Here is a 16,950-nt window from a genome sequence, read left to right as displayed (position 1 = left end):
TAAGTTCTGGGATCAACCAACCCTTCTCTCTAGCTCTTCCAATAACTGAATATCTTTTTTGAAATGGGGAGATGTGATCTCATCAGGGCCAAATACAATTTTAAAATGACCTCTTTGGATTTATATGTTATATCCCTTGCTTTGCAACCCAACAATCCGTTTACAAAAGCAAAATACTGCGGATGCTGGACAAACCGAAACTGCTGGAAATACTCAGCGGGTCAGGCAGCATCTGTGGAGCAAGAAACAGAGTTAATGTTTCATGTCGATGACCCTTTGGCAGAACTGGAAAATGTTAGAGAAGTAACCGGTTTTTAAGCAAGTGTGGGGGAAGGAAAAGGGGGGAGGGGGAGAAAGAACCAAAGGGAAGGTCCGCGATAGCACAGTATGACTTGACATACTTTGTTTTATGTTTCCAGCGATGTTTCCTTGTGATTAATAACTGTGTAATTTTTTTCTTTTCTTTTGTATTTGTAAAGAAAGTATTACAAAAGTTAAACTTTATTTTTACACACAGGTTGATGCCACAAATCAGATGATCACCATTGAACAATCTCAATCAGACCGGAGCAAGAAACCTTTTAATCCAATCAGGTAACATGACTGAAATGGAAATCATCTAAAATTATGTATTTTTTTTTAAAAAGAGGAGGTATAGAAACATAGAAAATAGGTGCAGGAGTAGGCCATTCGGCCCTTCGAGCCTGCACCGCCATTCAATGAGTTCATGGCTGAACATGCAACTTCAGTACCCCATTCCTGCTTTCTCACCATACCCCTTGATCCCCCTAGTAGTAAGGACTTCATCTAACTCCTTTTTGAATATATTTAGTGAATTGGCCTCAACAACTTTCTGTGGTAGAGAATTCCACAGGTTCATCACCCTCTGGGTGAAGTAATTCCTCCTCATCTCGGTCCTAAATGGCTTACCCCTTATCCTTAGACTGTGTCCCCTGGTTCTGGACTTCCCCAACATTGGGAACATTCTTCCTGCATCTAACCTGTCTAACCCCGTCAGAATTTTAAACGTTTCTATGAGGTCCCCTCTCATTCTTCTGAACTCCAGTGAATACAAGCCCAGTTGATCCAGTCTTTCTTGATAGGTCAGTCCCGCCATCCCGGGAATCAGTCTGGTGAACCTTCACTGCACTCCCTCAATAGCAAGAATGTCCTTCCTCAGGTTAGGAGACCAAAACTGTACACAATACTCCAGGTGTGGCCTCACCAAGGCCCTGTACAACTGTAGTAACACCTCCCTGTCCCTGTACTCAAATCCCCTCGCTATGAAGGCCAACATGCCATTTGCTTTCTTAACCGCCTGCTGTACCTGCATGCCAACCTTCAATGACTGATGTACCATGACACCCAGGTCTCTTTGCACCTCCCCTTTTCCTAATCTGTCACCATTCTGTCTCTCTGTTTTTACCACCAAAGTGGCTAACCTCACATTTATCCACATTATACTTCATCTGCCATGCATTTGCCCATTCACCTAACCTATCCAAGTCACTCTGCAGCCTCGTAGCATCCTCCTCGCAGCTCACACTGCCACCCAACTTAGTGTCATCCGCAAATTTGGAGATACTACATTTAATCCCCTCATCTAAATCATTAATGTACAGTGTAAACAGCTTAGCTTAGGAAATTTAGTTTTCCCCCACTGACGCAATGGCCGGATTTTACAGTAAAAATAACGGTGAGACTATCAGCGCTCACTTTTGTTAAAGAGCAAATCGAACAGCAACTTCCGGCAGTCTTACATGTGCAGTTAAATCAGGAAGTTGCTGTCCGAGTTGCCCTGCTCCACCAGAGGCTTCGCTATAACAGTATCTCGCCGAGAGACTCAGCACTGAAACACAGGAAGGGTGTGAAGTTGTGGTACTTACACCTTAGATACACACTAAACTCACCAGAAAAAGTTACCACTTGTCCATTCAACCATAAGTGAATTTTTAACGCCGTGATAAATCTTAATTACTGTGAAACAACTTCTCTGGCATTGAAAATTAACTTTTACAAGCGTGGAGTCTCATTCCTTCAAATTTTAATTGTTGGAGATTTTAATAAACAGCTTAAATAAAAGCAATTTTTTAAACATATTCTTTCTGTCTCTTATCTCTCTCTTAATCCTATCTTTTTTTCCCTCTCTTTATTTTGCTTTCTGTACATGATTTGGCATTGAATTAAATATTCTAATTTACACTTCCCGATTCAGACTCTACATGCCTCAGTAAGGATTCTTCAATCTGATTGGTTAAGGAGAGACACCATTGCTTGCCCTGTTTCTGCAAATCCCCGTTTCCCTGTCGAGGGTGGCGCACTGTTTTGAATTTCCAATTATGGCAACTTTCAGTGCAAAAAGCCCATAGCAAGTCTGCAGGCAAATGTAAGTGTAATGAATGGCTGGCACCATTCGTTCACAGCTGACTACAACATCCAGGCCAATGTATTTTTAGCCAGTGGATAACTGAATTGTACAGTTTCAGTGCCTGGTCCACAGTGAATTACTGATGGCAGTCAGGCAGCAGCAGCAGTTCAATGATTGACCTTTTAAACCCCTGAGTGAGGTGAGGAAAATTGTCCATCGTTCCCATTTCCGATCCCTACTGGAAGTGTGTATATGTGGACAGAATTGCTGCAATGCCTCCTTACATCTGTGAAGGCTAGCACAAATAACGCCCACTTAGACTAGATACTGGAGAAGAACTGGTATCTGTGGAATTGTACCCCAGCAAGTAGTCAATGCCTTCAGGAGAAAATCTGCACCATTTTTTTCCCTCTTAGGCATTGGAGCTGTAGTTTTGAGCTTCTTGTGCTGCTTTTATACTCTGGGAGGCAGTGCAAGTAAGGCACATTAAAACATAGAAACTAGGTGCAGGAGCAGGCCATTCAGCCCTTCTAGCCTGCACCGCCATTCAATGAGTTCATGGCTGAACATGAGACTTCAGTACCCCCTTCCTGCTTTCTCGCCATACCCCTTGATCCCCCGAGTAGTAAGGAATTCATCTAACTCCCTTTTGAATATATTTAGTGAATTGGCCTCAACTACTTTCTGTGGTAGAGAATTCCACAGGTTCACCACTCTCTGGGTGAAGTAGTTTCTCCTCATCTCGGTCCTAAATGGCTTAGCCCTTATCCTTAGACTGTGACCCCTGGTTCTGGACTTCCCCAACATTGGGAACATTCTTCCTGCATCTAACCTGTCTAAACCCGTCAGAATTTTAAACGTTTCTATGAGGTCCCCTCTCATTCTTCTGAACTCCAGTGAATACAAGCCCAGTTGATCCAGTCTTTCTTGATAGGTCAGTCCCGCCATCCCGGGAATCAGTCTGGTGAACCTTCGCTGCACTCCCTCAATAGCAAGAATATCCTTCCTCAGGTTAGGAGACCAAAACTGTACACAATACTCCAGGTGTGGCCTCACCAAGGCCCTGTACAACTGTAGCAATGCTTGTACTGAGTGTGTTATACTCTTCTATGGTGGGGCTGCTCTGGTTTCCTCCAAAATTCACAGCATCAATGTCTGTGCACACAGAACTTGGGCACACTACAATTTACTTACTTGAGGGATTATAACCTATGCTAGTTTAGTAGAGCCAGCAAAGCCCTCCTCCAGTGTCAGACCATTTATTTAGGAGACAGTTTGGGTGTGCAGATTTCAGGGTCAGCAGTTTTACGATATAATTTTTCTCCAGCACAAGAATCTTACAAAATCAACAGCTGATTGTTGATTGTGTTTTACATTCTGAATTTTCCATGAAGTCATTAGAGTGTGGCTCTGGCATAGAAAATTGTTATGTATGTAACTATGTAATACTTACCACCAGAGGGCGCAACTGTTGGAGTCCTAATGGTCACCTGCACACACGTGCTGGGTCAGTATAAAAGGTTGGCTGCCATGTTTAGGCACTCTGGAGTTGTAATAAAGAAGACTAAGGTCACACTAAGTTTTGCTCACAGTACTCAGCCTCGTGGAGTTCTTCTATACGCAACAAAAATCATGCAGAGTTGAAAAATTTCACATATTTATATAATATTTGTGTTGTTCAGAATATGCTTTTGAATCATTGGAACTATAAGGAATATTTCCAACATACACTCTTTATAATCCTCATCCTGTGTCACGACTTTAAAATAGTAAGAGGCTGTATCAGACAGTCCTGTGTAATCCAACTACTTTTGGAATAAGTAAAACAGGAAATTCTTAATGAAAACAGAAAATGGTCTCTTCATATGATGACATATTTATTGGGCTGGATTTTAGGTTTTTCTGTATTTCGAGGCCTTGGGTGGGCGGGGCCGGGGAGGAGGGCAGCGGGGGGAGGGGGGAAGGGTGTGGAGAAACCTTAAAAAAAAAACACACAAATATTCCCAAAACATTGTCCATGCCACCACAACACAAATAGCTGAAAAATTTGAAAGAACAAACACTCTCACTTACCTGTACAGCACTTTACCTTCATCACCGCTGCCGGCATGGTTGGACCGCACTGATTTCCCAGGCGGTCATTGCGAGGCACGATTCCAGGGGTACGGGTCGGGCAGGAGTCAAAACTCGGACGGTATCGCAGCCAGAGGCATTGCACCCCTGGCATAGGTCTTCCCAGCGGTGCTGCTCAGCACCGTCGCAAAAACAGACTGGAGGATCGCAAAGGGGCGCGGGAGACCTGAACGCCGCCTTTCACACTGCTCGGGTGAAACCTGGAGCGCAAAGAACTGGAAAATCCAGCCCTTTGTGTATATCTAGCACTTTCTTACTCCCTTTGAGCTTTCTTGAGATTACATGTTTTCTCTTTGTGTGCTCAGATTGGTCCTATCTTTATTGGCACAATTCTCTATAAGTTCGCCGATGTAGTCTGGTTCTGCTGTTGCCTCCATTAGGTCGTATTTCTCATAATTGCTGTTCTTGTATCAATTTTCTATACTGAGCGGTTTAGCAGACTCAGTGGTCCCCTCTTACATTACGTTTATAGCAGTCTCCCCAGTTCTTTCTCGTCTTCCCTTAAAGTGTGAATTCTTTTCAATAGAACCTCACCTGAAAATAAAGGTGCAAATAGATGCAATGATGGGATGGCAGGAAGTCAGTGAGAAACCGATGCACTTAGTAATAAGAATAGAAACCAGTCTCGCACCATCATCATTGATACCCTTAGTACTTGAAGCACAAGTTAATTAATGTGTTGAAATCAATAAAGCAATTATACACTGTTAAGTATTAGTAATGTTGAAGACACAGGAAGTTATTTAATTTTGGGTGTACGCAATAGTTCTATGTATATAACCAATAAATTTAAGTGTACGTTGAAACTACAGTTTTGCATTGGTACAAAGAAGCTTCCACTTCACATTGATGGAGTAGCAGTATCATTCTGGAGTCAGGGTATACATTCTTTTAAACATTTAAAATGAACTTCTGAGAGAGCAGCTGTGCACATTTGTGGTTCTAGTGTAAACAGGTTACTATCTGGCTAGATTTAACATTGCAGCTGCCAGTCTACAAGTTATCGTTAAAGTCGCATTTTAGGCGAAATGCCTGTCAATTACTCCCCTTTTTACATAGTGCGGGCTAGACTTTCCTATGAGCCCCTCAACGCCCGATGGCCCGCTCAGAAAAACCGCTAACGTTTGGTAAGTAACGCTGGCGAGAATTTCCACTTTTATGTTAACTAATTAAAACTAATCGCACCTTTATTCTCGACGGTTTTCTCGGCGGTTAAGGGGAAACCAAGTAAAACGGGCGTTTTTTAAAAAATTTAGTCCGAGGCTGCGGTTGGGGCTAGGGAGGGGGGAAAACTTTAAAAAAAAAATTTCAATTAAAAAAAAAAACCGTAAAAATCATTCTCGAGCCACTTTTACACCTAATCGCCGTTTTAAAATAAAAAATAAAAAAAATAAAGAACCTTTAACTTACCTTTCTTTGCAGAGTACTCACCTGCCGCCCTGTTTAAGCAGCTTTTAAAGGGTGGTTCTCTCGGCGATCTAGACGTCGGCGGTTGAGGCCAAACGTACGCCCTGGTGATTTTATCGCCGTTGCATGTTGGCGGTTTGGTCCCGGCGGGCGTATTCAGATGTGGGCGATACCACTAAAAAACTTAGGGGGAAACTTTCGCCGGGCAGAAAAGCAGCTGTGCTGCCGAGAAAATTGCCGCGAACCCGCTGGATATGATAGGAAAGTCTGGCCCTGCGTCTTTCATGGTTTATAGTGAATTCAATGATTTATTTTTTTCCAAGGATTGATTTGCCAGGAGACCAAACTACAAAAATCACTTTAGGAAGATTACACTTTGGTGAAACAACAACAAACAACATGAGGAAGAAGGGGAAACCTAATCCTGATCAGAGGTATGTTTGCAGTATGTGTTGTTTATATCTCAATTTTTATCCTTTTCAATATTGGAATATGATTTTTTTTTAAAATGTATTCTTTCAAAACGTATCAGAATGGTCAGTATTTATTAATAAATAAACTAAGGTTGCTCTAATAGGACTTTCTCCTTTCTCTAGATACTTTATGCTTGTAGTTGGTCTGTATGCTGTCTGCCAAAACCAGAATTATTTAATCGCTGCTCACACATCTGAAAAAATAATTGTGCGGGTAAGTATATTGAAAATCAGCTGCATTCAAGAAAAACAGTTTAAAATATATTTAAAATTATTAATATATCTAATATGTAATAAAAGTGGTAACACAGAGTTTGAGTGTAATACAAGGCAGTAACATCCTGAAATGACATTGAATAACAAATCTCTAGATTTTTCAACACCATTTATCATTGTCTTCGAACACACACAAAGTGTGATATTCTTTTAAATGATAGTATTTCTGCTGGTGGAAAGCTATGGCCATCAGCAACATGTTCGAATCCAACACACCGCGTGATTAGCCTGGATTTGTTTTACATTTGCTTGATATAGGGGAAGGAATATTATAAAGTCTTATCTTCAAATTTTGCCATTCACTTCAATAAAAGGACAGCTACTCTCTTGTCATTTGATTTTACAGTGCACATTTCTAGACTTTCTATTTCATGTGGATTTGGTATTAATATAAGATAAAGTTATCATTAGTTTACATATACATAATATACTAGTAAACAAAAGTTTAGTGATTTCTGCTTTGTGAATCAGCCAGCTATTGCGATGTCTGTTACAACTTCTGCAAAGAAAAAAACAGTGTTAAATGATTATCTGTTCCCCAAAGTTGTATAAAATAGTCACTTTGTTTACTCAAGTAAACACAAGTAGAGATAAACAGGGTTCTAAATAATGTAGACAATTTTAATACAACATCAAAAATTACTAGTTATGAATTTGGAGTAACAATTGGCACCTTGACTTCTTTCAGGCTTCAAATCCTAGTCAGTTTGAGAATGAACGTGAAGTAACATGGCAAAAAGGACAAGCCCCTAACGCACTTGTCTGTCATGGTCAAGTGGGAATCAACACAGATACGCCAGATGAGGCATTGGTTGTGTGTGGCAATGTGAAAGTAATGGGAACGGTCATGTATCCATCTGACAGACGAGCTAAACAGAATATCCATGAAGTGAGTATTTATGACACATGTATTGAGTGATACAAAGTGACCGAGATTGTCAGCAGAAGTATGGAGGAGTGGGATTTCCGCCCCCTGCTCTCCACCCTCCACCTAACTCACTGAAGTTTTCGGGGTCAGCCTCTTTTACATTTTTTGGCAGGCTCCTGGTGGCGGTCACATCTATGCTTGAGTGCGAGAGTGAGGGAGAAATGGCTGCTGATGCAGCACGTGTACACCTGCAGCAGCTTAAAGCGACAGACAGCCTCAAAGGAAAAAAGTACAGATCTGATAAAGTGCTCCAAATCCCACAGAAGTAGACCTCGCAATCACTTCTGCCAATGCTATCATGGACGGGTGTAACAGATAGTATTTTTTTTCTCTTGTAGGTTGATACTACCGAGCAACTAAAACGGATAACACAAATGAGGCTAGTCGAGTATGACTACAAGCCTGACTTTGCATCCAAAATGGGAGTCGATCGTCCTCATGAAACTGGTAATGCAGCTCAAGTTTTATCAACCATTCAGAAAACATTCAATGAAGTATGTTATTTTTATGTTTTTATGAAAATGTTAATTTGGAAAGATGGTAGCATTTAAAAGCTGAATATTTTTTGCATCCTGCGGTATAGATGAAAACAGACAGGTACTGGCATGATGAGCCTTTAAATAGTGAATAGAGCAGACCCCACAAAGCAATTGTGACTTTATTGCTTGTGTATTCTGTCTGTACAGGTCTAATAGTTGTATAAAAACTACGTCACAACAGGGAACCATGTGTTGTGCTGTGTTTATGATGAACATAATCTCATTGAATGGTGGATCAGGCTAGATGGGCTGAATGGCCTAGTCCTGTTCCTATGTATGGGATATTTCATGTTGATAGTCTATTGGTTTCTCTGCATTAGAAATTTGAGTTTTGGTGTCATGGTTTTGAGTAATGATCCAATTTAGTTAATTCTCATTTGATGTTACAATGCCACTAATTTGCTTTTGTAAGTGCATTCATATTCATACAAAGCTGGAAGGGTGCTTCATCTCTTTTTGCTGAACTGTTGTCCTTGCATATTTTACATAGGGTAATTGGGTACTATTCATCATCTGTTGTGCTGTATTCTAAGTTAATATCTCTGGAGTTTATACTTATTTGTGCTTTTTTGCTGTTCATTGGAATGGTAACATTGATTACTCTCTCTGCTAATGTCTTGTGTGACATCTTCCCATTTGATGCTGTTCCCTTTAGTCCCTCAGGGAAAGACGTAGTATAGATGGAAGCCAGAGACTATTAATGACAGATTGATGGGGCAGGAAGGGTGAAGTTGTTTCTATTCATAGGTTTAAGTCAGTACCATATTGTGATCATTCATTTGCAACATGGAACTTTGCCCATTATAACTTTTTGTTGTCCTTGTAAATAGTTTTCCTTCCAAATCATTTTATTGCTATTACGCAGTATGCATCTTTTTGTCTTTTGGTAAATAAAAATTTTTCCACTTGTGGGGGTATCCAAAACTAGAGGCCATAAATATAAGGTTGTCACTAATAAATCCAGTAAGAAATTCAGGAGAAACTTTTTTACTCAGAGGTGAGAATGTGGAAATCGCTACCACATGGAGTGGTTGGGGCAAATACATAGATGCATTTAAGGGGAAACTAGATGAGCACATGAGGGCGAAATGAATAGAAGAATAAGCTGATCGGGATGAGCTTGTGTTTTGTGACTATTAATTTTTTTTGGATTGCCATTTTTTTTGTTCAAATTAAATTTGAGTGTTTATTTTGGACTGTAGAGGAAAGCGATACCATCAGTAGTCAGTCGAAGAGGCGGGAGCTTGGAGCAGCGCAAGTCCGGGGTCGGCGAGAGGCCTATAAAGGCCAGCGGGAGTCTAGCAGTTCGAGCAGACAGTCGAGGAGGCGGGAGCTTGGAGCAGCGCGAGTCCGGGGTCGGCGAGAGGCCTATAAAGGCCAGCGGGAGTCTAGCAGTTCGAGCAGTCAGTCGAGGAGGCGGGAGCTCGGAGCAGCGCGAGTCCGGGGTCGGCGAGAGGCCTATAAAGGCCAACTGGAGTCGAGCAGTTCGAGCAGTCAGTCAAGGAGGCGGGATCTCGGAGCAGCGCGAGTCCAGGGTCGGCGAGAGGCCTATAAAGGCCAACGGGAGTTGAGCAGTTCGAGCAGTCAGTCGAGGAGTCGGGAGCTCGGAGCAGCGCAAGTCCGGGGTCAGCGAGAGGCCTATAAAGGCCAGCGGGAGTCGAGGAGACAGGAGTTTGGAACAGTGCGAGTCCGGGGTTGGTGAGAGGCGTACCGGTGCAGCTGCAGCGGGGACAGAAGGCAAAAAAGTAAAGAAATCGAAAGGTGACGTCAGAGCCAAGGGGGTAAGTGATTGGTAAGTAATTTTTCTTTTTCTTTTTTCTATTTCAGTAAGGAACCTTTAGCATTGTTGTTGCCAAATTAAGTTAATCGCGGGGTTAAGTCATGGCAGGAGAGCTCGGACACGTGTTATGCTCCTCCTGTACCATGTGGGAAATTAGGGACGCCTCCAGTGTCCCTGACGACTACTTGTGCGGGAGGTATATCCGCCTCCAGCTCCTGACAGACCGCGTTGCGGAACTGGAGCTGCGGGTGGATTCACTCTGGAGCATCCACGATGCTGAGAATGACGTGAATAGCACATTTAGCGAGTTGGTCTCACCGCAGGTAAAGGGTACACAGCCAGATAGGGAATGGAAGACCAGCAGGAAGAGCAGTGCAAGGAAGGTAGTGCAGGGGTCCCCTGCAGTCATCCCCCTGCAAAACAGATACACCAGTTTGAGTACTGTTGAGGGGGATGACTCATCAGGGGAGAGCAGCAGCAGCCAGGTTCATGGCACCGTGGCTGGCTCTGCTGCACAGGAGGGCAGGAAAAAGAGTGGGAGAGCAATAGTGATAGGGGATTTGACTGTAAGGGGAATAGATCGGCGTTTCTGTGGCCGCAACCGAGACTCCAGGATGGTATGTTGCCTCCCTGGTGCAAGGGTCAAGGATGACTCGGAGCGGGTGCAGGACATTCTGAAAATGGAGGTTGAACGGCCAGTTGTCGTGGTGCATATAGGTGCCAACGATATAGGTAAAAGACGGGATGAGGTCCTACGAGACGAATTTAGGGAGCTAAGAGTTAAATTTAAAAAGTAGGACCTCAAAAGTAGTAGTCTCAGGATTGCTACCAGTGCCACGTGCTAGTCGGACTAGGAATCGCAGGATAGCTCAGATGAATACGTGGCTTGAGCAGTGGTGCAGAGGGGAGGGATTCAAATTCCTGGGACATTGGAACCGGTTCTGGGGGAGGTGGGACCAGTACAAACTAGACGGTCTGCACCTGGGCAGGACCGGAACCAATGTCCTAGGGGGAGTGTTTGCTAGTGCTGTTTGGGAGGAGTTAAACTAATATGGCAGGAGGATGGGAACCTATGCAGGGAGACAGAGGGGAATAAAATAGAGACAGAAGCAAAAGATAGAAAGGAGAATAGTAAAAGTGGAGGGCAGAGAAACCCAAGGCAAAAAACAAAAAGAGCTACTTTACAGCAGAATTCTAAAGGGTCAAAGTGTGTTTAAAAAGTCAAGCCTAAAGGCTCTGTGTCTCAATGCGAGGAGTATTCGGAATAAAGTGGACGAATTAACTGCGCAGATAGCAGTTAACGGCTATGATGTGATTGGCATCACGGAGACATGGCTCCAGGGTGACCAAGGCTGGGAACTCAACATCCAGGGGTATTCAGCATTTAGGAAGGATAGACAGAAAGGAAAAGGAGGCGGGGTGGCGTTGCTGGTTAAAGAGGAAATTAATGCAATAGTAAGGAAGGACATTGGATGATGTGGAATCGGTATGGGTGGAGCTATGGAATACCAAAGGGCAGAAAACACTCGTGGGAGTTGTGTACAGGCCACCAAATAGTAGTAGTGAGGTTGGGGACAGCATCAAACAGGAAATAAGTGATATGTGCAATAAAGGTACAGCAGTAATCATGGGTGACTTTAATCTACATATTGATTGGGCTAACCTAACTGGTAGCAATGCGGTGGAGGAGGATTTCCTGGAGTGTATTAGGGATGGTTTTCCAGACCAATATATCGAGGAACCAACCAGAGAGCTGGCCATCCTAGACTGGGTGATGTGTAATGAGAAGGGACTAATTAGCAATCTTGTTGTGCAAGGCCCCTTGGGGAAGAGTGACCATAATATGGTAGAATTCTTTATTAAGATGGAGAGTGACAAAGTTAATTCAGAAACTAGGGTCCTGAACTTAAGGAAAGGTAACTTTGATGGTATGAGACGCGAATTGGCTAGATTAGATTGGCAAATGATACTTAAAGGGTTGACGGTGGATAGGCAATGGCAAACCTTTAAAGATCATCTGGACGAACTTCAACAATTGTACATCCCTGTCTGGAGTAAAAATAAAACTGGGAAGGTGGCTCAACCGTGGCTTACAAGGGAAATTAAGGATAGAGTTAAATCCAAGGAAGAGGCATACAGATTTGCCAGAAAAAGTAGCAAATCGGAGGGCTGGGAGAAATTTAGAATACAGCAGAGGAGGACGGAGGGGGAAAATAGAATAAGAGAGGAAGCTTGCCGGAAACACAAAAAATGACTGCAAAAGCTTCTATGGGTATGTGAAGAGAAAAAGATTAGTGAAGACAAGCATTGGTCCCTTACAGTCAGATTCGGGAGAATTTATAATGGGGAACAAAGAAATGGCAGACCAATTGAACAAGTACTTTGGTTCTGTCTTCACAAAGGAAGACACAAATAACCTTCCGGATGTACTAGGGGACCGAAGGTCTAGTGAGAAGAAGGAACTGAAGGATATCCTTATTAGGCGGGAAATTGTGTTCGGGAAATTGACGGGGTTGAAGGCCGATAAATCCCCAGGGCCTGATAGTCTACATCCCAGAGTACTTAAGGAAGTGTCCCTAGAAATAGTGGATGCATTGGTGATAATTTTCCAACAGTCTATCGACTCTGGATTAGTTCCTATGAACTGGAGGGTTGCTAATGCAACAGCACTTTTTCAAAAAGGAGGGAGAGAAAACGGGTAATTATAGACCAGTTAGCCTGACATCGGTGGTGGGGAAAATGTTGGAATCGATCATTAAAGATGAAATAGCAGCTCATTTGGAGAGCAGTGATAGAATTGGTCCAAGTTAGCATGGATTTATGAAAGGGAAATCATGCTTGACAAATCTTCTGGAATTTTTTGACAATATAACTAGTAGGGTGGACAAGGGAGAACCAGTGGATGTGGTGTATTTGGACTTTCAAAAGGCTTTTGACAAGGTTCCACACAAGAGATTGGTGTGCAAAATCAAAGCACATGGTATTGGGGGTAATGTACTGACGTGGATAGAGAATTGGTTGGCAGACAGGAAGCAGAGAGTCGGGGTTAACGGGTCCTTTTCAGAATGGGAGGCAGTGACTCGTGGAGTGCCGCAGGGCTCAGTGCTGGGACCCCAGCTCTTTACAATATATATAAATGATTTAGATGATGGAATTGAGTGTAATATCTCCAAGTTTGCAGATGACACTAAACTTGGTGGCGGTGTGATCTGTGAGGAGGACACTAAGAGGCTGCAGGGTGACTTGGACAGGTTTGGTGAGTGGGCAAATACACGGCAGATGCAATATAATGTGGATAAATGTGAGGTTATCCACTTTGGGGGCAGAAACACGAAGGCAGAATATTATCTGAATGGCGGAAGATTAGGAAAAGGGGATGTGCAGCGAGACCTGGGTGTCATGGTTCATCAATCATTGAAAGTTGGCATGCAGGTACAGCAGGAGGTGAAGAAGGCAAATGGTATGTTGGCCTTCATAGCAAGGGGATTTGAGTATAGGAGCAGGGAAGTCTTGCTACAGTTGTACAGGGCCTTGGTGAGGCCCCATCTGGAATATTGTGTTCAGTTTTGGTCTCCTAATCTGAGGAAGTACGTTCTTGCTATTGAGGGAGTGCAGCAAAGGTTCACCAGACTGATTCCAGGAATGGCTGGAATGACATATGAGAAGAGACTGGATCAACTGGGCCTTTATTCACTGGAGTTTAGAAGGATGAGAGGGGATCTCAGAAACATATAAGATTCTGACTGGACTAGACAGGCTAGATGTGGGAAGAATGTTCCCGATATTGGGGAAGTCCAGAACCAGGGGACACAGTCTTAGGATAAGGGTCAGGCCTTTTAGGACTGAGATGAGGAGAAACTTCTTCACTCAGAGAGTTGTTAACCTGTGGAATTCCCTGCTGCAGAGAGTTGTTGATGCCAGTTCATTGGATATATTCAAGAGGGAGTTAGATATGGCCCTTGCGGTTAAGGGGATCAAGGGGTATGGAGAGAAAGCAGGAAAGGGGTACTGAAGGAATGATGGTGCAGGCTCGAAGGGCCGAATGGCCTACTCCTGCACCTATTTTCTATGTTTCTATGAAATTTGATCATGTAACAGAACAGTTAACGCGATGGCCAAAAGTAGGCCCATGAAGAAGTGATAATTACATTGCAGGTACTTGCTGTTCCAGCGACCATTGTATAAACTGGATTTCTTTATGTATGACCATCTTTAAGATTGGATTACAAAACATTAGACAATTGAATCAATATTCGCGTAAAAATTATTTGTTACACAATTTTAATTGAAGTATGCACTCATTAAAATAATACAAGTTTGCTTTCATAATGGTTAATATTATTGCTGATAAGATTTATACATTGCTGTGTTTAATGGTTTACTGCCAGCATTATGTCCAATGATCTTTTGTTTCAAACAGGTATAATAGCACAGGAAGTGAAAGAAATCCTGCCATCAGCTGTAAGGGAAGTTGGGGATGTGACCTATAACAATGGTGATAAAATCGAGAATTTCCTCATGGTTGACAAAGTAATAGAATTTAGAATTTCTAATATTTATGACTGATCTGAAATATACAAAAATATTGGCCATTGCCCCAAGGCTTCAATCTATAACTTGTTTGGGTTAGAACCTCCACTTTTTTTGAATGTTTAACGCCCACTTAATGCCCATTTTACCACTGAAATGATGTACAACGCCCATATATCGCCCATTTTGGCACAAAATGGAAATGACGGATATTTTTCGGAAACTTATCGCCGAGCGTTACTTTCCCCATGTGCTCAATGCCAGGAAAAAATATTACCACCTGCCCACCTTTTTGGGACGAAATCATCAGAATGGGCAAAATCAACATCCATAATATCGCACGGAATTAACGCCGAGATTCAATAATAATGCCCACCCACTTTTTTTGTCGTAAAGAGCACATCTGGTGAGACTAACGCCCAGGAGATCGCCCACCAATACTTTCATCACCTCGCGCACACATCGCCCATAATATCGCTCGCCCAAAAAAACGGCCAGAAAAAGTGCAACAGTTCTGAACAAACGCCAGCAGTGTGACTGGCATTTTTTAAATCGCAGGTCGCTTCATTCAAAAGACTGCCTCAACTTCAGGGGAGTTTGCATTGACTTCTCAGGTGAAGTGAACATCTCAACAGACATATTTTCAGACTCTGGACTATTGGGCTTTACTCCAGGTGTATTTTAGTGAGGAAATCATTGCTTCTGATCACTCGCTATTATACTTTCAATGCAATAGGGCCACCTAACAATAACTGTGCTTAAGCAGCGCTTCAGATGTCTTGACCACTCAGGAGGGGAGCTACAATACAACCCTGAGCAAGTAGGTAAATTCGTGGTCGTGTGCTCGATGCTGCACAACCTGGCTATCAGGAGGGGCCAAGAATTGCCAGAAGGCACTGATGCTCCACCTCAGGAGAGAGAGGAAGAGGACGACGAAGGGCTGGACACTGACGTAGAGCCAGACAATCAGGCTGACTATGTAACCATGCCCACGACCCCCTCCAGACCGCAGGAAAGGGCCCGTGGTGGCTACATAGCTACAAGGCTCTTACGTGAGGAGCTGAGATCTGAACGATTTGCCTGAAAGAGCGTTGATGTGAGTGACAACGCTGACACACTGCTGTGTGTGTGTGCAGCTCCGACATCAATGGTGCCCATCACCTTGGTGCCAGTTAAAGTTTACGTTGATTGATGTTAAGTTGTATTTAACCCTTTCATTTTAAGGAATCACCAGTGTGTAACGGTGCAGCTATCTGAGACAATGTGCAACAAGGTTATGTTCAATAAAAAACATTTTATGCCAACATTGGTCTGAAATCATAAGTATCACAGGCAATAACACCCAACACCTGCCCACGCCCCACTTTTTCCACCATTGACATCAATCAAATGTTCAACTAGTCCAGCAACACAGAATACAAAGGCAAAGCAGGAGCATGATCCCCAGCCCCCATACATTACAACAAATTGCATACACCCAGATGGAGATATAACACAGCCATCACCTGCAGACATGCACCTCACTTTCGCTCCCCCCTCCCCTTCACCCCACCTCTACCCCTTCCCCTCCTCGCTCCACGCGTCTGGCTGAGGAGCTCCTCAGGTGGTGCCTGATTGGGGGGATGAAGACATATGTGGTGGTTGGATGGGTACAGAAGTGGGGGGTGCCGAGGGGCAACATTCTCTGATGCAGAAGCAGGATCTTGGTCCTTGCTCTCATCTGTCGTTCGCAGTGGTGGTGCGGAACTTAGGGGTGGAGTGCCGTGCTCGGGGACCATTGGGAGGCCTGTGCCAGCAATGTTTCTGGCTATCGCATCCAGGGCCTCCGCCATCATAGAAACATAGAAACATAGAAAATAGGTGCAGGAGTAGGCCATTCAGCCCTTCTAGCCTGCACCGCCATTCAATGAGTTCATGGCTGAACATGCAACTTCAGTACCCCCTTCCTGCTTTCTCGCCATACCCCTTGATCCCCCTAGTAGTAAGGACTTCATCTAACTCCCTTTTGAATATATTTAGTGAATTGGCCTCAACTACTTTCTGTAGTAGAGAATTCCACAGGTTCACCACTCTCTGGGTGAACAAGTTTCTCCTCATCTCGGTCCTAAATGGCTTACCCCTTATCCTTAGACTGTGACCCCTGTTTCATCCACGGAATGTACTCAGTCATGGTGGCTAGCTGTTGGGATATGCCCCCCAATGCTTCGATGAGCTGGTCACCAATGTCTACAGTCCTCCTGGACAACTGTACCATCTCCGCTGTCATGTGGCGCTTGTGGAACAGACCTGCCACGTCCACGAGATATCCGCGGGGTCGACGCAGTCCTGGGGAGAAATGGGGTGCTCTGTGGTGAGGTGCTTGGGGCCAGTACCTCCAGAGTGGAGGTGGGAATGACTGGAGGACCACTAGATTGCCTTGGGGTGGAATGGCTTCTGGAGCGTGGTGATGCAGTTTCCTCGAAGTCCGCGCTCTCATCCGTGGAGAACAGACCCAGCGGATTGACGGGCAAGAATCG

General features: G+C 43.7%; 1 protein-coding gene across 1 annotated transcript in view; it reads left to right on the top strand.

Moving 5' to 3' along the window:
• The window catches only part of LOC139281428 (myelin regulatory factor-like protein), a 103,769-nt gene that overhangs the window by 39,255 nt on the left and 47,564 nt on the right, over nt 1-16,950 (top strand). The window contains exons 8-13 of the mRNA XM_070901589.1: nt 518-594; nt 6,232-6,342; nt 6,505-6,595; nt 7,346-7,546; nt 7,924-8,032; nt 14,325-14,434. Coding sequence (XP_070757690.1) covers nt 518-594; nt 6,232-6,342; nt 6,505-6,595; nt 7,346-7,546; nt 7,924-8,032; nt 14,325-14,434 — 699 coding nt within the window. The remainder of the gene's footprint in view (nt 1-517; nt 595-6,231; nt 6,343-6,504; nt 6,596-7,345; nt 7,547-7,923; nt 8,033-14,324; nt 14,435-16,950) is intronic.

Source organism: Pristiophorus japonicus, chromosome 15 (assembly GCF_044704955.1).
Source record: "Pristiophorus japonicus isolate sPriJap1 chromosome 15, sPriJap1.hap1, whole genome shotgun sequence".
Classification (NCBI taxonomy): Eukaryota; Metazoa; Chordata; class Chondrichthyes; family Pristiophoridae; genus Pristiophorus; species Pristiophorus japonicus.
This window is presented reverse-complemented; position numbering and strand designations above follow the sequence as displayed.